Source organism: Poecilia mexicana, unplaced genomic scaffold (assembly GCF_051168715.1).
Source record: "Poecilia mexicana isolate PSO_F unplaced genomic scaffold, ASM5116871v1 scaffold_18, whole genome shotgun sequence".
Lineage (NCBI taxonomy): Eukaryota > Metazoa > Chordata > Actinopteri > Cyprinodontiformes > Poeciliidae > Poecilia > Poecilia mexicana.
In genome coordinates, this window is record NW_028263387.1 from 2,750,288 (window position 1) to 2,777,232 (window position 26,945).

The 26,945-nt window shown below is 40.4% G+C and overlaps 3 protein-coding genes and 1 long non-coding RNA gene across 6 annotated transcripts in view; 2 read left to right on the forward strand and 2 right to left on the reverse strand.

The window, feature by feature from the left end:
- Positions 1–6,449, reverse strand: part of rtn3 (reticulon 3) — a 29,646-nt gene extending 23,197 nt beyond the window's left edge. The window contains exon 1 of one of the 2 annotated variants that reach the window (XM_014988071.2): positions 5,941–6,449. In XM_014988071.2, the coding sequence (XP_014843557.2) occupies positions 5,941–6,025 (85 nt within the window). In that variant the 5' untranslated portion in view covers positions 6,026–6,449. The remainder of the gene's footprint in view (positions 1–5,940) is intronic. The other variant, XM_014988074.2, reaches the window with a different exon arrangement.
- On the reverse strand, positions 1,049–5,933 carry LOC148153862 (uncharacterized). Its single transcript, XR_015766255.1, has 2 exons — positions 4,500–5,933; positions 1,049–3,578 (listed from the first exon to the last, which is right to left on the reverse strand). It is a non-coding gene; the product is annotated as an uncharacterized LOC148153862 (long non-coding RNA).
- A 528-nt stretch (positions 6,450–6,977) lies between the features above and the next one.
- men1 (multiple endocrine neoplasia I) lies at positions 6,978–18,038 on the forward strand. Its single transcript, XM_014988069.2, has 10 exons — positions 6,978–7,126; positions 9,245–9,779; positions 11,794–12,002; positions 12,091–12,219; positions 13,039–13,079; positions 13,153–13,240; positions 13,521–13,657; positions 16,198–16,339; positions 16,486–16,659; positions 16,849–18,038. The coding sequence occupies exons 2-10, from the start codon at positions 9,344–9,346 to the stop codon at positions 17,374–17,376; spliced, it is 1,884 nt and encodes a 627-aa protein (XP_014843555.1). The 5' UTR covers positions 6,978–7,126; positions 9,245–9,343; the 3' UTR covers positions 17,377–18,038.
- A 1,170-nt stretch (positions 18,039–19,208) lies between these two features.
- The window catches only part of map4k2 (mitogen-activated protein kinase kinase kinase kinase 2), a 37,013-nt gene continuing 29,276 nt past the window's right edge, over positions 19,209–26,945 (forward strand). For both annotated transcript variants that reach the window (XM_088016258.1, XM_088016259.1), the window contains exons 1-2: positions 19,209–19,468; positions 26,756–26,813. In XM_088016258.1, coding sequence (XP_087872384.1) covers positions 19,376–19,468; positions 26,756–26,813 — 151 coding nt within the window. In that variant the 5' untranslated portion in view covers positions 19,209–19,375. The remainder of the gene's footprint in view (positions 19,469–26,755; positions 26,814–26,945) is intronic.

Genomic DNA, 26,945 nt, shown 5'->3' on the forward strand with positions numbered 1-26,945 from the left:
AATGTTGTCAAGACTGACTTAAATTCTGATGGGCAGAAAACATGTTAGGCCATGACAGGCGTCCTGTTACTGGCTGTTAACTGCAGCATCATGTTGTCTGACATTTCCCCGACACCCTACAGAGTCCAGCTGTGGGTTGTCTGACAGGATCTGTCAGTTCTCAGTCGACAGCAGCTGTTTTCAGTTCACTTCAAAATATTAAAACAAACCTTTTCTATACATTTTGAATAATTGTCGTACGATACGTTTGTATAATTCCCAGCTCACAACTCTTCTAACAAATACTTGATTCCTTCTGTAGACAACAAAAATAAATCATACAGTTTTCAGTTTGACCAGTGAGAAAACGAAAGGATTTATGAGTTTCTGAACAGTCAGGAAAAGCACCATCAGTAAGTGGCTGGGACTCTAACACTCTTCAGAGTGAACGTTGTTGTTGAGGGGAAAAGGGTGTAAGAACCTAAAGGAAGGGAACTTCTCTCTCTCACACACCATGCGATGTTGTCATTTAAATGATGAGCCTTCAGCACAGGAAACTTTCAGTAAAGATATAGACAGTATTTTAAAATGTTGAAATTTAAACCTTAGCTTTTTCTTTTTAAATTTCAAGTTGGAAGATGTTGATTGGATCCTGTAAAGAAAAAAAAAAGCAGCTTTGTTACCTCAGAGTGATCTGAAAAATACATCACTTTATTTTGAATACTGGTACATTTTTAATTCAAATTGGAAGAAAAATAATTTGGAATATTATCAGAATTATCTAACATCTGTACTGCTGGATAAAAACTCAGTGTCCCTTTAATTCAGTTCATGCTTTTACCCAAGTGAATAAAAAAAACATTGACATACATTTACTATGCAAAGTATTAAAACGCTTGCTGAAACTAGATCTAGTCCCATTTTAGCATACCTGAGGTTTCTTTTTAAAAAACCCACCATATGTATGTTTGCAACATAAAACTTAAACCCTGACCTAGAGACACTGGCTTTTTAGAAATGAGCATTCACAGAATCAGGAAATATTTGTTTATTATTTTACAGAAGTCTATTTTGAGGAAAGTAATGAGCAAGAACTGGGTGAAATGGACCAGATTCCTATTTTCTGCTGGCTTTAGTCTTTGATCATGACCATTCTTGCCTGCTGAGATAGGCTGGTTTACTAAACAGCACTGTTGTGTGGTAAGTCAGTTATGGAAAACTATCATTTGTCCCTGGGGCCTTACAGTAGGCATCCAGAGCCTACTGTAGAAACAAAAGGGAGTGTGAATGCAGGGCCCATCTCTGCCATTCCTGTAGATCCTCCATTCGGCTTTGTGACCTCAGTGACATGATGCGCTTCAGCATGGACTGCAGAGAGGAGGGTCAGCTTGGCAGCACATGAAGAGACGGAGGAGCTGGTTCATTAACCAGAATAATGACCAATCAAAAAGGAAAGTAATGAGCGAGTGTGGATGGGAAGCTTTGGGAGAGACGATCAAGCTGAAAGACGTAGCTCAAAAACTGAAATCATGAACTATTACTCCCTAACATTTTTGTCCACATGAATAAAAGAGTGGAGCCAATCAAGCAGGAACAAGTAATATCTACAAATTCTGAGAGTTTTACTAATATAATTTTCTTAAATGACTTATAAGATAAGGAGATTTACTAAATCTGATAAAACACAGTAATACACTAACAGCCTATCTGATGTAATGAAGCTGGAGAAATGAGGGCCTGATTAGGAAGTGTGCCACTTCCTTGGTGACTGCTCTCATTGGCTCCTACAGAGACTGCTGAAAATGTGAGGGCCAAGCCATCTGGTAGTTGGACTAAAACTAAACCTAGTAAAGATCACTATGAGGAACCCTTCACTGGTTGTTCTGAGTCGTACACAACACCACAGCAAGATCTCTGGCAAAAAGAAGAGCTCTGCTGTCAGCCAATACAAGCAATGTAGAGGAGCTGATGGAGGAATTCACACCCGTTGAGGCAGATCAATAATCACTGCTGAATAAGCAGGAGGTAGCATGAATCAAAAATTAGAAAATTGTGAAATTCATTTCCATCATGACTTGCAGCGAATGGCCATCATGTTCTCCTGGACGAGAACGTAGCGACAGTCACTTGTGTTGAGTCGCTGAATTAGCAGCAATCTCTCATAACGTGAATGCAAGTAGTGGCAGTAGAGAGGAAAAACTCCAGAAGAAACAGATGAACTCATACAGGGTTATTTCAATTGGATATTTTTGTTCCTCATATTAGAAAGTGAAACTCATATTGATTCATTACACACAGAGCGAAACATTTGAAGCATTTATTTAATGTGCCTTGATGGTTATGGCTTAGAAATTCAGTGTCTCAAATAATTTGATTATTACAATAAAAAAATGTAAACAGTAATGCCAGAATTATGAAAACTATGCTCACTACTATGCACTCAATATTTGGTTGGGTGTTTTTTTTGCATCAATGCAGCATGGCATGGAGCAGGAGGTCAGCCTTCAGGTCACATGTTGGTTCTTGTGTCTTATCTTCGTCATGGCAACACTCCATAGGTTCTCCATGGAGTTCAACCCAGCCCATTTGCCGGCCAATCCAGCACAGGAACACCGTGGTCAGGTTTTTTTTTTTTTTTTTAATAGATGTAGCTACCAACCTAGTCATGCAGATGGCTTCTACAAACATCTAAGAGAATGGGTCACTATCAGGAGTTCAGTGGACTCTGTTGTACCAAGTCATAACATTTCCTCACTAACAAATATTTTACAGCCAACCTTTAGAGGTATTATAGCAAAAATGGAAGGAAGTGAAAACAACAGCAACTAAGCCAAGGGAGACATGTTTCAGGTCTGCTATAAAACAGGACAGTTATTCAAATAACATGAGTGATAGTGGTTGCAAAGCTCAGGCCTTCCCTTACACAAACCATCTACTGTACAGAGCCATTTCACATGAAAATATGATGCAATAACAGAGGGGGCGGTTTTAAGAAGAAAGGAAAAAAAGAAAACAGGCCTGCAAGTATAGACATTCACATTCAGAGTGCAGAGTGGTAGAGCACAGGAGGAAAAATAACAAAGCAACACATTTGAATCTAATTAAAAAAAGCAAGAATACAAATTCTAAATTAATAGAAATATATAAAAATATATTCTGTAGCAAAATGTTACTACTTGGAGGTTAAGGGGGTATGCATGAAAAAAAAAAACCAAAGGGATAGTTTATATCTCTTTACAAACTGCAGAGCCCAACTAAAATGATGCAAATAAAAAAAACTGGGACCATGGACAGAAATCAGAAGTCTGTTCTGATCATTTTGAAATCTAGAGAAAGCAGTTAATTCTCTACATGAAATGCAGACTACAGTTGTTACATGTTTGTAACAACAATTCGTACTAATCAGTAATAGAATGTCCCATTACTAAACATATTTATTAATAGCAGCAACAAGGTCCTGGCTTTCAATTCCAACCAGAGTCTTCATGTTCTCCCAGTGCATGTGTGGGTTCTCTCTGGGAACTCCAGCTTCATCACACAACCCAAATATATGCATGTTGGGTCAATTTATCTTGGGTGCGAGATGTCTGTGGGGATCACTGCGAATTAGAATAAAATATCCATTCACAAATGTCAGCATAAAACTGACTGCATGACTATTTAGAACCAGAAAGTCTTAATTCAGTCTGTACTGAATGAAAAAAACAACAACAACAACAAAAAAACAAACAAAATCACCAAGATGTTTTTATTTTATTTTAGTTTTTTGTTCAACTACATAAGCTTCATCACAGCTGATTATCTTTTCTTGCTGCTTGTAGAATTCAGTTTAGTCTGGTCCTTTGTTAAAAAAAAAACTAACTCAAAAGTCTGATTTTCTTTTCTGGTCAGAATGCAAAAAAAAAATCAATTGAATCATTTTACTGTTTAAATCTAACCTGGTACAAACATGGGGAGCAGGTGTGGATGCACCATTAACCTTCTAGAAGTGTCTGAGGTAAAGGCAATGATCTTTATTTTCTGGGGAATACACAGAAATGTCTGCTTCACTCACTTTATTAATCAGTAATAGAAATTATTCAAGAAAGGTGAAAATGTCAGCTCTGTAGACTTTGTGTTTTAAATGCAGAGAAAATAGCTGTATACATGTGCTACTACACAGCATGATGTCACGTCTGTTCCTAATTTAAATAATGACTGAGTAGCCAGAAAATATATATTTAGCACACGTTATATATAAACATTGAACAGATAGAGTGAAGTAGATGAATTCTCCAAGTCATATGAATCAGTTTTAGGACCCAATCAATTGTTTTCTTACTACCACCCGCATCCTGAACCATGGTACCCAAATACAGATTTGTTGAAGCTAGGTTATTAGCTGCCTGTTTTCTTAAATAATTACATGTTTTGTTGCATATCACCTGTACTGAACCCAAATCAATGCGCTTACGAATTAGTGTGGATCCATTTTCATGTAGTTCATTTCAAGCAGTTTTCTTTCAAATGGTTTGACTAACCTTAAAACCAAAGAAGCAAGTCATCATCATGCCACACCCTGCTGCACTGCTCTGCCATCCAAACACCGTTGAGATGAAATTCTTTCAAATGTTCAGTCCTCTTGATCAACAACGCAGATTTTCAAATGGCTCATAGTTAAGCTTGGGGTGAGCAGCTTAAATCAGAGATCTCAGCAAATGCAAGCACAGTGATGGAGAAACAGCCACTCCCACAGACACAATGAGATGCGAGTCAGTGCCAGAGAAAAATACGCTTCCCCTGCTTTTAGGAACAGAACTCATGTCTTGCACATGGAAAATAAGATGGGTGTCAGAACACAAATAGAAGAACCATCAATGCGCCTTTAAGAGGTCCTCCCTTAACAGGCAGTTGCTCAGTAACAATACATCTGCAGTGCAGAGCAGCGCGACAAACCGTATTCTATAAACTGTCAAGTTATACATTAGTTAACCCATCCACCAACAACTTGCATAGAGAAATATGACGCAAACGTGCAATGCCACGTGTTGGGATTCATATTCCAATTCGGCTAGCGTCATATAAACCAAGCGTCGAGTATTTTTCTCACATCTCTCCTTTTGTGTCTGATGCCAGCCTCCTTTGGAGCTGGGACCAGCAGGCTCTGCCAGCCCACAGGTCTGGTTGTCGTAATGCAGGTCTCCATTAGCTAGAGGTAGAATATAGACTCCCATGAAATGGTTAACCTCGTTTTCCGCCGTAAAAGTGTTTCAAAGTGTGACACAAAAGTATAACTGTACGAGGGGTTTCCCTGTAAAAACCACTACGGGGCGTTAAGTCTGGAGGCCGTAGCTACAGCCTGTACTGAAGATGGCATCCGATTCAAAACTCCGAGTAAAGGGCTATTTCGGTGCTTTAAAATAATCTGTAAGCAGGAAATGTGCTCTCATATACACACACACACACATTATATATATATATATATATATACATTTGGAATTAATTGTAGCAACCTGGTATGAGATTCTTTAAAAGCACGCTCTGTAAAATGCACAAGGTCTTTTTTTTTTAGTGCAGTTAAGGGCACGGCATTAGCCAGTTTCTTGAAGAGAGAAACTAGCAGTTATAGAGTCAAAAATTGACTGAATCAGTGTGGTTTGATCGCTAAGCTAAAAAAAAAAAGTCACAGTGCTGAATATGGAGCTACGAATCGGATGCTGACTTCAGCACATTAATCATATGGCGAACACGAGTCGCGCAGATATGTTAACAATCACAGGTGTTCCCCACTGCACACAGCCCAGCTAAAATAGACACACAAAAGGATATAAGTGCTTATTGTGCTGAAGGGTCAATATTGATTTAGTGTTATGCAGTAAAGTCAAAAGATATGTCAATAAACAGCTTAGCTGAATTCAAATAGCGCACCTTATGTTGAAATTAAAATGCAGCAATCCAACTTATGTGCTAGTCAAGTCTTACCGGACAGTTTTGATTCTTTGGCAGCAGAATTCTGTCCATCCGTAAAACCTTGCGACGATGATATCTGGGAGGACTGAGTATCCATTTTAATGAAGCTCAACACACAAGCAGAACCGTGGCAGTGAAATGTCTGTTGTCTAAGGTAAAAAGAGAAGCTTCCTGTCCTTTTTAAAATTTACTTGTATTGTGCGACCTATCCCCAAGTGCTGGTCTCTGCTCTGCACCTCACCACTACGTCTGAGCTCTGAGGAAAGAGCGCAGAGTAAGAAGGAAACAAGGCAGAGGAAAATTATGGAGGAGGGGTAAAAAAAAAGAAGAAGAAAAAAAAAAAAACATGTCGGCCGAGATGCATTCAAGGTCTCCCATCAAGTTCCACTTGTCTCATGTGTTGTCTTTAATACGGCGGTTTTTATGTTGTAAAACAGAAAATCTTATGATGATAAAAATTATAGTGACTAAAAACTTTTGTCTTCAGGTTTAATTAGGTTTGACATACAATCTAAAACCTCTTCAGATTAACCAATTTTTCATGGAGCTCAAATGTTCGACACCAAGGAAAAGCAACATAGAGAATATTCCTGAACAATATTGTCAGCTGCAGAAGTTATCCATAATAACGGGTTTTAAAATGGACAGCCTGGTCCGAATAAAATCTGTTTTGCATTTTAAACGTCAGACAGACGACAGGATACATTTTAATCTAATATCAAAGTGTTGCATGATTGTACCATACAAAACATAATTTATATTAAGCTTTACTTATACATTTTATTAGCATAAAGAAAATAATTTTCAGTTATGGGGCTGTGAATCATATGTAAAAGTGCATAAGTTTTCATGTAAGTCTGTTACCCATTATGTAATGTTTACCTTTGTTCTATTTTGAAGCTACTTATGTCATAATAGTCCCATGCTGCCTCCTACTGTGTGCTATTGTGACCTGCTCAGAAAAACTACATTTCCCAAGACAAGCATGGGGGACCAGAGCTAAGATTTACAAACATAGGGATAGGCCCCGTCGCTGTTCATTTACGTGACATGGAGCGCGCCGTATTGTATTGAGATCTTCTAAGATTCGCTGACGTCATGAGTCGTACGCGCTGAGTAATTTTCGGGCAGACTGAAGTGCGCGGTAAAAGAAGAGGGACACAAACAAAAACATGTGGCTTCCTCTATGAGAACACGGGTGAGTAATGTCTTAAAACAGAGCTAATACCGACAGTTGATAATAGCTCTCTAAGTTTATATAGCGGCCCAGTTTGATGATGCATTTAACTAAATGATGAGGAGGATGCGAGTGATCCCAAAGATTAGTTTAGCTAACTAGCAGTCTGGTAGCTTGTTAGCTGGTTTCGAGCTGTGTAGCTACTGTTTGTCCAGCTGCTATTAGACCTTTTTGATATGTGTATATATAATAGTGCGCTTCCTGCTTTGGACTGCTTGTATGAGTTGCCTCCTGACTGAAAGAAAAAAGTTTGAATTAAAAATAAGGAGAAAGAAAGCTTAAAGTGATCAATGACTCAAGCCAGTAAAGTTAGCTAGTTAGCCGACGTCACTCGGCTAGTCTGGTAAACACATTTATCTAATGGGTTATGTTGGTTTGTAATAAACGTCCCCGTGTGCGTCGTTTATAATCCGGATATGCTGTGGTAAAGCAATCTGTCTTCTGAGACTAAATAGGTTATGATTGTCAGCTCGGCGCTGAGTGGTTGAGTGTAGCGGTGGGGGTGCCCCGCCCACCACTGCACTGTTACATCTACAACCAGCTGCGCTCATAGAAGCTGGGTTATACAACGAGCCAAGAGGCTTGGGCTAGGATCAGTTCACTTCACTTTATTATGTAGAGGTGGAAGCCTTGTTTACCACTGCTGGCTTATTTCAAAAGAAGCCAGTATAGTTTTCAACAATATGTTTTCATTGTGGCTCGGCGACGTCACACTTAGCTCTATAAAGACTATATGCCCACTTCAAGATGGTTACATAAAATAGCCTTCTTTATATTTATATTAACATTGTAAGATCAATGTTAAACACTGAAATCAGATGAGTTTAAAAAAGCAAACTCCTATTCGAGTCGATGGAGACCCAGATCTTGTATGTCCTTATTTCTATTCGAGAGTTTAGGTTTAGGATAGAGATGCCAGTTGCGCACTCAGAAGGTTTTCACAGGGTTGTCAGACTAAATTATTTAAAAAAACAAAAGAGAGAGAGGGATTAATATTTATGTTTCTAATCTTGATTCAATAAGATGATTTAGTACGCCTTTGTATCATGTTTCTCTGGGGTTTGGGTTAGCATTTTTCCAGGGGAGGTCATGCTCCACACTCCCTCTTGGGGGCGCAAGATGCAGAGATCAATCATCCAGAGAGGAGTAAGGCAATTTTCCTTTAATCGGCTCTGATCTGTGGCAGAAATGTAAAATTTTTTGTTCAATAAATGCATGAAAGCACTTTTAGCTGTGTATGGGTGTGTCATGATGCAGAGATGAGAATACTTATGTAATTTCCTTCATTTTTTTTTTGTCAAATTCCCAACTGTTTTACTATTTATTATCGTTTTGCTTGTCTGCAGCTTATAGTAGCAGAAACATTCTTTGCACCTGTAAGTTTTCACATTCCTGTGTTTGGGATTGTTTTCTTGATTTTAAATTCATACATGTTTTATCTTCAGGTTCGTTTGGGTAATGTCCCAGTACATTTCTCCATCCGTCCTTCCTGCAGTTATATGAACTCTAGCAGGACCTCATGCTGTAAGATAGCCCTCACCCTGATGCTCCTTTCACTTCTAGCATGGTGCGTTTTGGATGATTTGCAGAAACATTCATCCTCGGAGCAGTTTGTGCAATAATATCAAAAGAGTTCAGCTTCTGGCCTCATCTGACCCAAGTCTGTTCTCCCAGTGTTTCACTGGTGGTAAACGCGTATCTATCATCAATCTGCTTTTTTCTTTAACGGTGGAGTTTTGAGCAGTGAGTATAGAAGCCATTGTTTTAAAGGGAAAAACTGTGGCTACAATTTCTTTGTAAGTGTTTTTTGCAAATAATAGAAACATGTTTACTGAGAAAAATGATGACAGGTTAAATATTTGATTGTTTGGATGACTTCAAGGCCCCAGATGTCATATGATATGAAAGGGGTTTTAGAAATGACTGTAAAAACCCACATTTATGTTCACAAACAGATGATATTTTTCATGTTGGTTGCTATTTAAAACTATGAACCAAATGTCTCTTGCAACGAAGACAGTGAGTTCGGTTTAATTCTGTTTTCTGTGTAAAAATGTTCTGTGTGTTTTCCCTCTGCAGGGTCACTGTGAGCTGAGGATGTGGATTGACTTGACTTCTTGCTAATATTCACACTGCAAGACAGGCTGATTTAAGTTCGGACCGGAAACCAGGATCATCATGGGTTTGCACTCATCACAGAAGAAATTCTTCCCCCTCAGGGGCATCGACGGCGTGGTCCAGCTGTTTGATTCCGAGCTCCGCAAGTCAGAACCAGACCTGGCTCTGCTCTCACTGGTCCTGGGTTTTGTTGAGCACTTTCTGGCTGTGAACAGGGTCATCCCCATAAACGTTCCAGGGGTCCGCTTCGAGCCGCTGGAGCCGGACTGTCCCACGTCCTGCTTCCCCACGGTGGAGCTGGGAATGATTTCTGCACTGTACGAACGTTTCACAGCCCAGATCCGCGGCGCCGTGGACCTGTCCCAGTACCGCAGAACTGCTTCCGGGTCCAGCAGAGAGCTGGTGAAGAAAGTGTCAGACGTCATCTGGAACAGTCTCAGTCGGTCGTATTTTAAGGACCGGGCTCACATCCAGTCCCTGTTCAGCCTCATCACAGGTACAGCCTTCAAAGGCCAACCCAAAGAGGAAGCTCCTCTGGGATGTACTGTGGTGGGAAATGGAGGAAAGAAAAACCTGTGGTTTGAGTTATTTCTATTATTATTTTTGGGAAAAAAATCCCTTGTACTAGTGCATCTTAGGTGAATATCAGTCATTTCTTTCACTAATTTAGTTCAGAAAGGAAAATCATTGTTCAGCAAATCAAATCTTATTTACAGAGTGCTTTTCATACAGTCTGGTGAGATGCACAGCTTTAGAGCTTCATTCAACACTATGCTGCATTTATTTCACTGAATTTTGATGATCATGACTTGCAGATAATCAAAACCCAAAGTTCAGTTTCTAATAAAGTTAGAATATTACATCTGATCCAATAAGGGATATTCTATTACAGAACAGTGGGCCCACTGTTAACATACAGAACTTCAGGACAGGACGGTCACAGTGCTTTACTTTCCCACAAAGCACTCTTATGGATTCAATGAGCTTATCCTCTTCAAACTTCCAGACCTTGTAAAAAAACATCTGGTTGAAAATCTAGCAAATTAATTCAAAATAGTAATGCCAAAAAAAACCTTAACAGTCTTTGCTCAGTGTTTTGTTGAAGCAGCTTTAGCTGCAGGTCTTAGTAATGTCAGCACTGGCTGGTTTGGGTATTATTCCTCTACAGAGAGGAATAATACCCAAAGCTCAGCTTTCTTTAGTTTTCTTTCACTTCAGGATGAGGCAGGTGCTTTTAGGGGTGAGCAGTGCTTAAATTACCCCAAAAGTTCCGTTTTGTTTTCCAGATTTATGCTTTGGCACGGTCCAGTCTCTGTCTTCAGATTGATGCTCCTTCATTGTTTGCTCTCTGTTCTGATCTGGGACAAGTGTATTCCATTCCTGATCCTCTTCAGTCAGCTAGATTTTCCATAGGTGGACTTGGTAAGAACAGGGTGCACCTGAGCACAGTTTGAAGTATCTTGGCAACGGCCTGTAAAAACGTAGCTTGTTTTGCTAGCAGCCTTCAGGTCACCAGCCGGGTCAGGTCTGCTGTCTGTCATCTTCTTCTGGACAACACTCCATAGATTCTCTGTTGAGTTTAGGTCAGACAGGTTTCTGGTGTTACCATGGTGATAGAAGCTGGTATTGGTGCCTTTGGCAGTGTTAAGGTTAGCTCCTGGACATGCACCCTTTTATGCCATACATTCTCCTTCCACTTAACCTTACAATAATATTGGATACAGCACCTACCTCCACTACTGTGGAGGATGAATGTTGAAAAACATCAGTTGGAAGACATGAATAGTATTTCATATCACAAATCTTTTATTATTTTTCTACTTCTCAACTTTTCTAAACAGCTGAATTCTGGGTTTCCATTAGTGTCAGTAGTTGGTTCTCAAAACCAACTGAAAGAAATGCTTCAGATAAGTCATGTGTGTTCAGTTTCAATCGTCATATTTTGAATTGAATTACTGAATTATATTAGCTTTTAGGTAATATTTTTTTCATTGATACTGATGGATACTGACAGAAATAGACTGGCTGCAAAAATGAAGTGAAAGTTTCGTGCTGCAGCTGAATTCTGACATTTGTCCATCGTGTTCATTTACTTTCAGTTAAGTTCTGTTTGCCTTAATATTACCAGTTCACATTGCATGTAATGTGATGTCAGTGATTAGTTTACTCTGCATTCCCAGAACCAAACATTCAGCTTCTATGCACCACAAATCTGGAACAAACTTCCGGAAAACTGCAGAACAGCTGAAACACTGAGTTCCTTTAAATCTAAATTAAAAACCCGCCTGGTTAGAGTTGGTTCTGAACCATAATAAATGAAACATTGACCAACATATTTGGCAATGGCACTTGACAAAATGTAAAATGTTTACTGGATTTCTCAATTGTTGACTATATGGCGTCTTTTAGGACTTTGTGTTTTTGTATTTTTATGATGTAAAGCACTTTGAACTGCCTTATTTCTGAAATGTGCCACACAAATAAACCTGATTATTATTTCTGTGAACCAGGCACCAAGCTGGACAGCTCAGGAGTGGCCTTCGCTGTGGTGGCGGCCTGTCAGGTGCTGGGTCTGAAGGACGTCCACCTGGCGCTGTCCGAGGACCACGCCTGGGTCATATTTGGGAAAAATGGTGAGGAGACAGCGGAGGTCACCTGGCATGGGAAGGGCAACGAAGACCGCAGAGGGCAGACTGTCACGGCTGGAGTCAGTGAGAAGGTTAGTCCAGGCTGAGTCAGTGGAGCTCCGCAGAGAAACGGAGACATGAGCTGAGCTCACATCGCTGCTCTGTCCCTGCCTCTGTCAGAGCTGGCTGTACCTGAAGGGGTCCTACATGAAGTGTGACAGGAACATGGAGGTGGCCTTCATGGTGTGTGCCATCAACCCTTCTCTGGATTTGCACACGGACAGCTCAGAACTCCTGCAGCTGCAGCAGGTTAGCACCAACCCTTTGGATCTGTTATTGACTAAAAGTCATCTTTTTCTAATGAACCTTGCTCAAGGCTTTCAGAACTAAAGATATTTGTATATAATAGATACTTAAATGAATTATACTCATCAGCATTGAGATATGCTCAAATTAGGGCTGCACTCATTGAAGTTTTTTGGCCGATAACTGATCTTCAAAAAGCCTGATCTGCCAATTTCATTTTTTTCAGATACCTATTTTTTATTTTTTTTTTGTCTGCAAAGTCGCTAACAGGAGTGACTACTGTTAACCGCACACGTTGAGACGTGACCTAGTGGGCGTGTCTGTCAGGCAGAGCAGAGGGGGGTAGAAGCTGATTTTCAGATCTTTATGGAGGAAGATAAGATCAATGGACAGGATTAGTTTCTCATGTCAGATTAGATTAGACACCCTCACACATGCACCCTTTTCTGTCATACTTTTTTCCTCCCACTTAACCTTCCTCAAATTAACCTTATACTTAAAGGTTAATTTAAGTATAAGGTTATACTTATACTTAAATCAAGGAAATCTGGGTAGATTCATCAATACCCGTAGTTTTAGCCTGGCCCGTTTTTCTCTCATGGAGTTGTCCTCAGACAATAGTTCTGCATTAACCCAGACCGTTAGCCCAAACCACCTTACTTACTGCTGCAGCAACAAAACCAAAGTTGGCATCTAATTCCAGAATGCCTAAGGAGTAGAGTTTAGATCAGACTTAAAAAATCCAACCTAAAGAAGCCACTCTGTGATGAGAAATGATGTTTCCCTTTAGTCATAACTCTGTATTTTCATTTTGTGGCACAGAAACTTCTTTGGTTGCTGTATGATCGAGGGGACCTGGACAGGTGAGTCTGAATTAGCAAATGAAAACCAGTTTACTTTTCTGTCATACCCCTGCTTCACTGTCTCTGCCTCCAGGTATCCCATGGCAATGGGAACTCTAGCGGACCTTGAGGATCAAGAACCAATACCAGGAAAGGAGAATCCCCTGCAAATTCATCTGAAGGTACGTATGAACTATATGACTATGAAGCATTTTATAAGTGAAGGCTGTGCCGTGCCTGACTGAGTGAAGTCAGTCGTTTGTAGAACAGCGTTGTGCAGCATATCTGGCTGCCATCATGTGGGGTCTCCTGCAGCTTTGCACATCGAGAGCTACAGCTTTTTGTTCTGTTCTTTGCAAAAAAGCTGAAGTTTGTTCAACTGGATGGAGAAGAATCCTGCTCTTGCTAAACAGAAAGTTGGGTTTGTTGTGTTATTGATGTTGCATGTTTGTGCTTTTTCAGGCTGTAGGTTCTGCTCAGAAGTTCTACAACAATGAGCACATCTACCCCTACATGTACCTGGCTGGGTTCCACTACAGACACAGGAATGTGCAGGAGGCGCTGAAGGCCTGGGCTGAGGCAGCACAGGTCATGCAGGAGTGAGTTCACACCACAAGGGATGGGAGGTGGGAGAAGTATAGAACAATGGAAGCATGTCAGCGTAGCTCACTGTAGACCGAAACACAAGCTGATGTCTTCTAAGTTTCTGTAAGTCATATGTGTTTTGACTGCATTTGTTCCTCAGTGCACTGCTGCTGTTCATGAAACCTCATACTGTATTATGACTTTACTTGATTTATGAGAGATGGATGTATGCTGGCCAATCATAACACTGGGTTACAAAGAAATATCTTTTGGAAGTTATCTATGTTTTTTCAACTGAATTAGGACTATTTTGCATCGCTGAATCCAAAAATGACATCCATGTTTCCCAATCAGGTCAGGTTTTTATTCTAATTTGATTTAGAAAAATCTGATCTTCTGACTAAATTGATGACATTTTTGTGACATCATCAGTTCATTTCTGTTAATATTTCTCTTCCAAAAAAGGTTTTAGGAGAAAAAAAATGTTTTCTAACAGAGCGTATTAATTAAATGTTATAAACTTGGATTTCTGTAGATTGAATAATAAAGACTGATAATGTTAATTACATGTGAACTGAACATTACGTCTTCATTGTGTAAAAGTCTCTGTCCTGTCCTGATGGAATCTCTCCTCCTGCTCATCACTCATTGATCAGATTCTCCAGATGTGAGAACAAGTCCTGCATTTTGATGCTCATGTTGCTCCAAAGTTCAGAAAGTTGACCTGATTGAGTAAAACCAATGTGATTTTAGGATTTAGTTCATCAACATGACCCTAAAACAGATGAGATACACCAGACATTTTTTTGGCTGTTGACCAGTGTTCTAAACAATTAGGCACAGATAAACCCGACAGCTAAGAACTATTGTCTTCCATATATTTAGAGTTTCTGTGTCTTTACCACCAAAATTTGTGACATGAAAATGATGGAAATGAAAACCTGAACATAGTTAATTTTATAAATATTGTATAATTCTTGCCATGTTAATGACTTAACTGAGAAATGCAACTGTTTAATAAGAATGCATCAATAAATCAGCCCCAGTTTCCTTTAAGTTCTGAGATTGGCTGATGCATACATGAGAAATTAAATTTATCTTCCTCTGCAAAGGTCTGAAAATCAGCCACTGTCCTCTTTGCTCTGTCATGTGAAAGGTTTAACTAACAGAGTTGCATGTGTGATTAGCAATAGTCACCTCAACATTGCCAATTAGCAACTTTGTTGCTATATTTAGTGACTTTTCAGACAAAAAAAGATTGGAATCAGCAGGTCAGGCTTTGTAAAGATCAGTGATCGACCAGAAAACTTCAATTGGTGCAGCCTTGGTAGTTATCCCCTGCATGGGCTTTGTGTTGCAGTGCAGCTGTAAGGAGCAGACAGAAGCATTTCTGACTTAGAGTAACACACCAAATATCAGTTTCTGATGATAGATGTTTTATTGATACCGTGTCAGGGCTGTGGGTGAGGGGGTTATTCCCAAGGGGTGTAGTGTGTCTGGAATAGACTCGGAGTTGCACTGTTGGGTGTGTTCTGTAATTCTCATGAATGTTTATATAAACTGCGTGGGAAGTATTTCCTTCTCTAGTGGATGTGTAGACATGTTGGTGGCAGTTCTGAGATCTGATTATTTACACCATGTTTGTTAAATTCCTCTTGCTGCTTTGTCATTTGTGCTTTTAAGGCCTTCCTGAGGCCATGACTGCATTTTCATCAATCTGCGTATGAATAATTATGCACAGCAAACACTTAAGTGACATAAATGGGCAAGAAAATTCTGACACCTCCACATTTTCAACAGAAAATCTGACAAATATGTCCTAAAATGAACTCCAGCAGTGTATTTACAAAGCAGGTTCAAAGTTTCACCAGCAGGTGGTGTAGTTCTGCAGACATAAATAAAACGGCATGAAAAGCATTCAAATTGTTGCCTGTTTCAAACTGTTTCAGTCTCTCCACAGTCAGGTTGTTACAGAGCATTTCCTCTCAGTGAACACAGGGTGGTAGTAGAAGCACACCTTGTTGGTCCTTCAGAATCCTAGAGTTTTACCCAAACTATTCAGTCTGTTTACCTGCTGCCTCATCAGGCTAGAAGTGGAAAGCGCAGATCCGTAGCCTGTCAGGTGGTAAAGCAGCTCTCTGTGGGGATTTTCTGTTATCACACTGCTACTAACAAAGCCCAGACTGTTGAGACTCCTGGTGACGCTCGGCCTGAAAGGATGTTGTGTGATCCAGGAAGCGTTCAGCTTGGCATCCCCACACACCGGTTCATGAGCTGTGGCTATTAATACCAGCACACACACACATTCCCCTCCCAGTTCTTCAGCTTCCTTTTCCTGCTTTCCCATTGTCCTCTGCTGCAGCGCACCCTCACTGCACAATCACAGGGAAGTGTGTGCATGTGTTTCAAACATGATGATGATGGCGGAGCGCAGATCTTATCGAACTGACCCAGAGCCGCAGTTAGAACCGAACATCTGATCGGGGGGGTGGTGGGGATATATCAGTTCTTTCATTTCTTCAGATGTATTAAAGCACTTGTGTTGCTGCTGCAGCTATAACTATTTCCGTGAGGATGAGGAGATCTACAAGGAGTTCTTCGACATCGCAAACGACGTCATCCCCACTCTGCTGAAGGAGACGGCTACAGCTGACGGTCCTGGGGAGGATGGAGACGGGCCAGATGGGCCCGACAAGGTGAGTCCTCACTGCTGCATGTAAGGGTTAAAGGTCAAATTTAACAGAGAATTGAAACCTGCATGAGATCCACCAAATTAGACTGTTCTGAACTGGAGAACCAGCAGTTGTTAGTGGGATTCCTTTGACCAGGTGTGTTCCTTCAGGAGAACGCCAAGCAGATGACGGCCATCTCAGCACTCCAGGACCCAGAATGCTTTGCCCACCTGCTTCGTTTCTATGACGGCATCTGCAAGTGGGAGGAGGGGAGTCCCACCCCGGTTCTTCATGTGGGCTGGGCCACATACCTGGTCCAGTCTCTGAGCCGCTTCGACTCTCAGGTCAGGAACTGCTGCTTCCAAGCTACAATTAATGTTTCCTTACTTTTTACATCTTTCATTAAATTTTTATATTTTTTGATTTATTTTATTATTATTTTATCGTTGACTGTTGCTCTTTCTGTGTTGTTCATTGCTGTGTGGAAATATCAGAAGTACATCATAAAAAAACGTCTCATTTTAAACTGCCAGGTGCGTCAGAAAGTGTCGATCATCACCAAAGAACCCGAGTGCCAGGATGATGACGACCAGTCGAGTGAGGACCCCCGGGAGGGCCGGCGGCGGGGCCCCAGGAGGGAGTCCAAGCTGGAGGATCAGAGCTCCTCTCCCCTCACTGCCCCCACCTCTCCACCTAGCCAGCAACCTGCAGCAGCAGCACCTCAGCCCAAGAAGGTGGGGGACGGAGCTGTTCGCCGTCGCTCCTCTCAGGGTCTGCGGACCGGAGAGACAGACGGAACTCCCAAATCCCCCAGTTCAGAGTCCGTCTCCTCCCCGTTGTCCCAGCAGCTTGCCTCGCCCTGCCCCGCCGGCCCCGTGGTCGTCTTCCAGAGTGAGAAGATGAAGGGTATGAAGGAGCTGCTGTGTGCAGCCAAGGTGAACTCCAGCGCCATCAAACTGCAGCTCACCGCCCAGTCCCAGGTCCAGATGAAGAGGCAGAAGAGCACCCCAGCAGGGGACTACTCCATGTCCTTCATGAAGCGCCAGCGCAAGTCACTGTAGACATGCTGATTGTCGAGGAGAATGGAGGGAGGGAATACTGTGAAAACCCTGAGGGACACTAGTGGTCTTCATGTAGGTAACCATCTCAGTTTACATGCGTCATTCTGAGCAATAGATTTGACTTGCACAGATGATGAACTAAACATCACATATCGGAGGAAGTGAACATTTCATCTAGTTTTAATTTAAGAAGTGAAGTTAGGAGAAGAGGCTGACTGATAGATTGGAAGCAGCCTCTCATTAGTTTGTGTTTTAACTGACAACTTGTGGAACTTGTCATTTACTTTTATGTAGAAGCCAAAGTGATGGAGAACATCAGTGTAAAAATCAACCCACCCACCCCAATAAGAAGAACCTGTTGATGACTGAAACCTTGGAAAGGATTAATTTAGGATAGTTACTGTGTAACATTGTCCACTCTGCTCTACTGACAGCTTCTTTCTTGCTAGCTCTATGTTGCCTTATTTGGTTTTTGTTGTTTCTGAAGTAGGTGGCCTTTAGTTTGAAGAATGCCTGAGCTCCATCTGATTCTGTTCATTGGAGAGACCATGCACTGTTTTGATGGAGCCCCACTGGGTCACTCTGCTACGTCGTTTTGCTTGATAAATTGTGGTTCTTTTTCTTGTATCTACAAGTAATAAAGACCTAAAAACAACCAAGAATCTGTCATGATTTTCATAAAGTCATACAGTGCTTGAATTGTTTTGTTGACTCACTGATGAAACGCATTCAACCCCTTTAACCTAGTAGGCTCATTAGGAAAATGTTCAGCAAACATAAACAACACAAATAGCTCAACACATCTTGGTTTAGAACTATTGAGCATCAGTCAGTCAGGAATTAACTTAGAATTTTGCATTATACAATAATTTCTTCTACTAGTTGGAGGGTTTCAGTAAACTACTCAAAGAAGAGTACCATTAGTAAATATGGGCGGCATATTGAAAGGAAAACTGATGGAGTTGTGTAAATGAGTGATTATCCAGAGTTGGAACCTGAGCAGACAATCAGCAGCAGCTGTACTGCGACATGACTCCATCAGCAGGAATGTAACACACACATCTACACACAGGTTGGTCTGGATTCCTGTCAGCACCGTGAGTCAGCAGGACATTCTGCAAACGCAAACACCTCAGAACTGCATTCACCAGGACTGGACAGCTTTCCCAGAGGTCTGCCCTGGAATGAAAAACCATCAGATCACAGAAACACAGACAGATGAGATAACAAGTATCAAGTATGATAACAGCCTCAGTCTTGAGGCTCTGATTTTAATGTTGTGGTTCTGTTAGCTTAATGGTAACAGTTTAAACTGTTTGTGGTGAACATGTGCATTGTGGGGACCATTTTACTGACACGTTACATTGAGGGGACCCACTGCCACAACGTAATATGTGACCAGGCTTTGGTCCCCACAAGGAGAAATGCTGTTTTTTGGATTATGAGTTATGTTTAGAACCAAGGGGTGAATTTGGTTTTGGTTAGGATTAGTGAAAGTCCACAGAAAGTCCCCGCAAAGATAGCGAAACAAACGTGTGCGTGTGTGTGTTTGTAAGCTATAAAAAAATACCTAAGTATCAAAACAAATGATATCGTGCTTTATGAGACAAATTTAATAAAAACGGTATTACCGGTTTTACCGGTTTCCCTACATTTCAGAACGTTCTGATGAAATTATCAGGTATTTGCTCGTTAAAGTGAATATTTGTTGATCTAAACACGCCGCAGTCGTTTGAAGTGTCTGCGGAGCCAGTTTGAAATATTTTACAGTGCTGCTTCTGCTCATGCGTGCTGCGGTTCCTGCGCCTCAGGAGGGGCTGTACTTTCAGACTCTGCAGTTAGAAATCAGCGCCTGGACTGATCCAGCAGCAGTAGCCTGCAGTCAGCCCCCATCACCCCGCCAGGCTCCAACAGGACCGGGATCTGCTTTCTCCACCGGTCCGACTTAGGATGTGGAAATAGAGAGGCTCAGTCTGAGCCCCCACAGGTGCCTCCCAGCATGGACAGGATAGGGGTCTCCTTCCTGGACCCCCTGGAGGACTACGAGCTCATCCACCGGATTGGTTGCGGAACCTACGGAGATGTGTTCAAGGTAAACGTGTAACGGCATGTTTTCACTGAGGCAGTGGAGCAATTACATGCCAGTGTGTTCGTTAACGTGAACTGCTGTGGATCTGTGCAGAAAGCGCACAGGAAGCTTAACTTCCTGACATGACAGTGAACCTGTTTGTTTGGGGAGAACCAGACAGATTAGAGCTGCTGGGGTTATCCACCATGGAGTCCAAACTCCCTCCACCCTCCAACAGCTCAGATCAGATCAGATCCACTCGGGACGTGGCTGTGGGTATTTTACCTGTCAGAATCTTCCTGTCACCTTGACTCCCGCGGAGCCTCCAGCCTCCCTCTGTTAAACTCTCTAAGCTCCTCATCTCAGTTGGAAATCACTTTTTTGTATTTTTTTTGTATGGGGCCGATATCATCTCAGCAACTTATTACATACTACATAAATGTCCAATATGTAGTATTGCTATGTGCAACATATCATTGTGTTTTTTTCCTCTGATCTGAGTGTCAGGATGCAAACATCCTGCTCTGTTCGCACACCCCGGTGCCTTCTGCATCCTGCAGAAACTGGGCAAGAATTTGTATTGTTTCTTCTTTTTCTTAAAAAAAAAATAAATCACATCACAGATTCCATATCCGGCTGAGGAGTTTAGGTGTAAACAGAAAAAAAAATCATCACCGTTACTGCTTGTTGCAGTTTTGATTGGATTTCACATTTAACATAAGCCATGAAAACATGATCTGAGCTGCAGGTCCAATGGTTCTATGGGAAGTTGAGTAGAATTTAGTGACGGGCAAACTTGTTAAATTAAACCCACCAGACTCTGAACACCAACAGAAGCATTTCAATAATGTTTTGGGACGTGGATAGATTACATGTGTTGGCCTTTCTAACAACAGTTAAAATCAGCAGTTCATTGTGGAATGTTTTTGCCAACAAGCACAACACAAAAAGACTGAAGTTTGAAATCCAGTGAATCGCAGATGTTAGGGAGCACAGTAAATAGTGAACAGCTACAATCTGCAAATATTTGAGATTCCTTCTCAAGCATCTTAGAGCTGTCTATTTTAATACTTCACACATCAAATATACCTTAAATATTCATCAATATATAAAGACAATAAATGGGACTTCTGGATTGGCTGCTTTGCAAACGCTGGTTGTGTTTAACTCAGTAATCAAGTTTTTCTATTTCTAAGTTCAAACTTAAAGCTAAATTAAAGAGGAGAATGAGATCAGAATGAAATTCATCTGTAGAAACATAAAGCAGAGCCGTCCTGATCCAGATTCATTCATGTCTTCTGAAACACCAGGATTTTTTCTCGGCTGGCCCACAGAATATTTCTGGTTTGGGGTTAAAATCAGGTGACGTCCTGCTACCCAACCTAGTGTTAGATTGTTTGGAATGTTGGACTGTTTTCAGAAACAGTCGTTCTATGAAGTGTTTCTCAGCCAGGAGATAGTTTCAGTTTCCAATAGTTGAAATGTTCTCAAACTGCTCTGGCGGCCGTCGTTCCCATGAGACTGTGTGGTAAAGGAAGTGATGCGTTTTCAGTTAGCAGCCGGTGGTTTGTTCAGTGTGCAGATTGGCAGGTGTGTAAATGCTGAAAGAGTTTTTGTTTACAGATTTTTTTCTTTTTCTTTTCAGCTGCTCTTATCTTGTTGAAGCAGTTGTGTGCTGAGACCGGCTGCATTTAGCTTGATTTCAGTTTGAAAGAGAAGGTTTTTACAGTCTAACTCATGAAGTGTACTGATTTAACTGCCCGTTGGGATTTTACAGTGTTCAATACAAAAGTATGTGGAAAAGCATTTGGATGACAGGTCTCAGCGGGCCTTTTGGCACTAAAGTTTTATCTGTTTGTGTTCTTTAGCATTAGAAATATCTGGCCTGGAGCTGTAGAGACACTGAACACACTGTCACATCATCATCCACTGTTTGACTACATGTGCTGTGTTCACATGTTGCAAATTAGAAGTACAAACCAAATATAGCAGCACAGACCCAACAGAAGGTAAAACTGTACAGAGCGACCGCTGGGTCCCGCTCTCTGATGGGGCCACAGACCTTCAGCCTCTGATCAGCTGACTGACAGTCTGCAGCACCTTTGTATTACTCTGACAGCTGAACATACTGTGGCCTGTGTCTCAGTTAGGAACGGGAGCAGCGCTACGTACAGTCACAGACAATAGCACATTATGACTTCCCACTTCTCCTGTTGGCGGATTTGGTGGAGCTGCATCTTCTGGCGTGGAGGGAGAAACCTCTGGACATGTGACTGTGTGGGCTGTCAATAGATCCTGGTGTTACTAAGTTCAAGTGTCAGTGAGTGGCTCTCAGAAACCACAAAGCTTTTCTGACTCTGTCATATTATTATAAATATTGTATAAATACAGTTTGAGTGCAGGTTCATCATTAGGTCAAATAAAGGTAATGACCTTGAGAAGGTTTCAGGATGATTGATTTGATTTGTTTTCTTTTTGATTTTTTCTTTTTTTGCTCATCTTTATTGTTAAAACATTGAAAATTATTTTTCCCCCAGAAAGGGGAAAAAATTATTTCCCTTTTTATCTCCTTTTTTGTGGAGAAAAAAAAATTGTGTCAAAACATCCTGGATATCTAGTCCACATGTGTGGGGGTGGGCACATGTACATCCTAAACCTAAACGTGTCGTTATTTTTGGTTGTTTGAGTTAGTTTTTGTTTTGTTATTTTCTGTTCCTTAGTTTCTTTTGCTTAAGCAGATCAGCCGTGTTTCTGTTCTTCTTTGGTTCAGTCCTTTCGTAGTGAGTCTAGTTTTAATGTTTATTTCTTGTCTAATTATTCTGTTACTCTAGTTTAATTACTTTAATTACTTCTTGGGTGTAGTTATTCTCTAGGGTTAGAATTATTTCCTTGTCCCCTGTACCACTCCTTCTCCCTCTCCTCTGGGGTACAATGTACTAAGGGAACCTCAGGAACAAGAAGCTATGGTGTTAAAACAATAAAATAATACTCAACTGGTAACAGCGGTACAAGTGTAAGAAAATGTGACTTAAAATCTTCCACACCATCTCCCTCACTCAATTCCTTCAGACTAGCCAGCAGTAATTAGCAAACTATGGATCTGCTGAGCTCATTAAAGGAAATGCTTCTCAGAGTAACGCTGGTAAAAATGTTGTTAAGCGGTTAATAGAGGAGCCATGTTGTGATGATTTCCTGAAGGTGGAGTATTAAAAAAGACAGAGGTCCAAATTAAAGCCAATAGACTAGGAAGTAAATTTTCTTTTAAGTCATATTTTAAATATGTAGCATTTAAGTGCTGTTGCACTCCTACTGTGAAGACAACAAAATACTGTCTTACATGTTGAAAGGAAATGGCCTTTCAACATGTAAGGCAGGATCTTCAGATTAACAGAATGAAGCTGCCAGAACAATCCCTGAACCTTCATCCAGTAGAAAACCTGAGGGATAAAATCAAGCATTATGTTCACACAGAACCACCTGGAAACGGAGAGGAACTGGAATGTGGTCCAGTAGTCCTGGAGTACCTGCTCACCGCTGCTAGAAGTTAATAGTAATAATAATAGTATTAGTAGTAGAAATAATAATGCATTTTAATTGTTAGCACTTTTCAAGACACCCAATGACACTTTATAAGAAGAGAAAATACAAGAATACACTTTAGAGCTTCCTGTAGCTACAGTAATGAAGTAATGATGATGTCACAAAGTGGTTTTTCACATGCAATTATCAGGTTTGTTTTAAAAACACTAATATTTAAGAGAAAACTATGTGGTTAAGGTACAGGTCCCAGATTTAGTAGCAATCAGTTTACATAACTAGAGAAACTCTTATTGGACAAAGTGATATTCAGAGGTATATTAGCTAATATATAGGTTAAACAAACGTACACGTGTAAAATATACATTGACAGGTTTGTGTTATTGTAGTTCATGAATGTTTGCTGATGCACATTTGACATGCAGCATGTTCAGATTCCACATCTAGGATTCAAACCCCACATATACTTGCATTGGACCAAACAGTTTCCTTTTAATCTTAAAGAATATCATTCCCCTGGGTCGCATTATGCCAATGGATATAAACCTAAACAGCACAGGATTACTGGTTGTTTTTTGTGACTTTTTACCTGTTAAGCATGTAGAAATGCTTGGGCTCAGTTTAGTTAAACTATGGTTTTAATAATAGTTGTACATATCTCTGGTTATGAGACAGTTTTGGTGTTTGCTGAAGTGAAGTGTCCTCTTCCTCCTGCTGTATGTATTCAGCCTCACTGAGCATTAGTTTGAAAAACCACTTTGTGACATCATCATTACTGTTGCTACAGGAAGTTCTAAAGTGGAACAGGAAAGAAAACAGGAAGTAGAAATCAGACAAGCTACAGGTTTTGTTGAGGGAAACTGTTTGTTCCATTGGTTCTTACCTCATTTGTTATGGATGCCCTGAGTGGAAACCAGTCATTCTGTTAGTGAATGGGAATGACTAATGTTTTCAGGAAGAACTGAGGACTGTTCAATTGAAATATTTAAAAATAACTTTCAGCATTTATTCATGACTTATGAAAAGAAAAATACCTAAACATTTACTGGTTCCTTGAAGTTGAAGAATTTTTTTCCCACTTTCCTTGAATGCAACTTTGTGATGTTAAGTTTTCCGAGTGTATGGGATGCCATGTGGTGCACTGTGAAAGGGTATCCATGTGCCACAGACTGACTTTGCCAAGAAAGAGGTACATACGAGAAAATGTTGGGGTCCTAATGCTTAGCTTTGGAGGACTCCATGGAGAAACCCAGAGAAAGCTCTTCATATCCAGCATGCTGCTATCAGTCAGAATGCAAGAAACTTTAATGGTTGCTGGCAAAATTGTGAAGCATTTTGGTCAACTGTTGTTTTTATTTGTGTTATATTAATAAGTAATATAGATTCCCGTGGCAGTTTGTGTTATTATTTATATATGTGCTACATAAATAAATATACAAGTAATCATGTCATTGACATAGTGAATGACATGATTCACTATGTCAACAATGTAGTTTTTCCTTTTTATATGGTATTATTAAAAGTCTTTTTGTTACATATTCTTCAACATGGCTGCCATGATAAACCCGTCTTAGCCCACATGAGGCTTTCGTAAGTCAACCACTTGAGCTGGTCTTGACATGTGGCACTGTACGATGATTACATAAATAGTGGCAGTGCTTTGGTTACACTGCTGCTCACCCATTTCTCCTCCCCCACTTCCGACCAACGCAACATGTTTTCTCTGTGAAAACGTCTCTTTCTTCTGCAGGTTAACATCAGGCCTCCTCTGTCACAAAGCAGCTGGATGTCTCAGACAGGACTTCTAAGTGTCTCGATTTTTGACTGTTGCTCTCTGTGTTAGAACTTTATGCTCTAGTTTTATCAAATCTTGATTTTAATTTAATAACTGTTTATCCCAAAGGGAAGTTATATCCCGATGATTTCATTTGAGATGACATCATGTAATATGTAATTTGTCAAAATTTTCAGTGATGTAAATTAAAGGTGACTTTGTTGTGATTTAAATAGCGCCTCATAAAAGCACCTACCATCTCAGATTTCTTCTGTATCTGCATTCTGTCACTCTTAAATATTTCAGTTTTCAAATTATGATTTCAATTTATGTCAACCTTCAACAGCAAACGACTCGTCTCCTATTTCTCAGAATAAAACAACAACAAAAACAAACAAACCAAATCTTTAAACCCGAGACTTTTGGGAAAACATTTTGGAGATTATCAAGAAAAAAGTGTAACTGTTAGTTTGCGACCAAGGAAAAAACCAGATTGAAGCCAGCAGTTTTAGAGCTCTCAATATTTGTTTCTTTACTTTTCAGTTTCAATTCAGTTCACAGCATAGCATATCAGTCACAACAAGAAGAGGGAGAATCTCCCCCTCATCTCAACCACCTGGTTTTTAAAGGATGGGCTCCCATCTGAACTAATTAGAGGGGTGGAGTCATTTTCAGCTAAAACAAACAAACATGTGCACTAAACTATACCTAGAAAGTGTCTATCAAGTTACCATTAACTCAAACACAACTAAAAACAAAACTAGAAACAAACAATCTGGAATCCAGTCAAAATAGAAATGCATCTCTCCCTCTCTGAAAATGGATTTTCCCCAATGAGGCTGATTGAAAACACCAGGTCCTTGTCAGCGCTGCTCATGGGCGCGCTTCCACAGCAGCACAGGACCAGGTGACCTCAAAGAGATGAGAAAGATGATTAAAACAAATCAAACCACCTCCCAAACCAATACATTCACCCAAATAACCCAGAATATATAAAGAACATGCAAAACAGCACCTCTTAGGGAGGGGGTAAATCCCTCACAGTAACTTTTTACAATGTGTGTGTTGTTTAGTTCTCATTACTAGCTGCTAACACAGCAGAAAAGAAACTGCAGCATACCTTCATCCAAACAGTGTTCTGGTATGAGTTTTTCTTACTTCTGGACCTGGATGACCTGCTCTAACTGAACCATGAATTCTGCTTTACCAGACATGTCCAGCCAGCAGTTTGTTTCTTCAAAGAGTTTTGTAGATGCTGCTAGCTGTGGGCAGAAACAGTCTGTATTACAGTGAGTTTGAAGAAGCCTCTGACTGAAGACACTCGTATGTTTCATGAAGAAGATGCTCAGGATTGTCCATCATTTTCTTGATTTCCTCTCTAACTGCCTGCCATTAAAAAAAGTTAATTTAAGCACATAGGTGGTTGCAGGAGGAGACACGTCTTTCTAAACACTAAACCCTGTTTTATGTTTCATAGACTGTTCTCTAAGTTTTGATCTAATCCTGCTTCATCAGGCATTCCTTCTGTTTTTCCATTTTTTTCTTGTGGCTAATTTTTTCCAGTCAACCTAATTTTTGCATCATAGATGCAAAGGATGATTGGTTTTATGAGAGGAAAGAACTCGACTCATGTATTTAGACCTTTTAGTGTGACAGAAAAGTCAGAATCAGAAGAACTCTGGAAGGAGGAAAAACGTTCTGTATGAAGTGTGATGCTGTGTTTGGCCCAGGTGGTGGAAGGACCAAACTTAAACCTCTTGTTTCTTTCTTTTGGATTACTCTGGAAAAAAGTGTTTGTAAAACATCTTACTGTAGAGTTCTTGATCAGACTGAGACTAGAGGAGATTAAAGCTGGAACTGAAGTTAAACAGCCAATCACTGTGCAGGTTTTCCCCAGACATTCATCTACAGTCTGATTGTATAAAGTATGAAGCTATTAAAGTATAGATATTGATTCCTTTAATAGCTTTTTGACATCATTTATTTTTATTCTTTTCCAGGCCCGCAGCATCAGGACATCTGAACTGGCAGCGATTAAAATTGTCAAGCTGGATCCTGGTAGGTTTAAGACTTTAAACACAAATTTCATACCAGTCAGTTTTACTCTGAGTCACTGACTGAACTGATGTTATTTATGAATCTTTGAGATTGACCATCAAAAGATTTTACACTTTATCTTCCATCCATCCA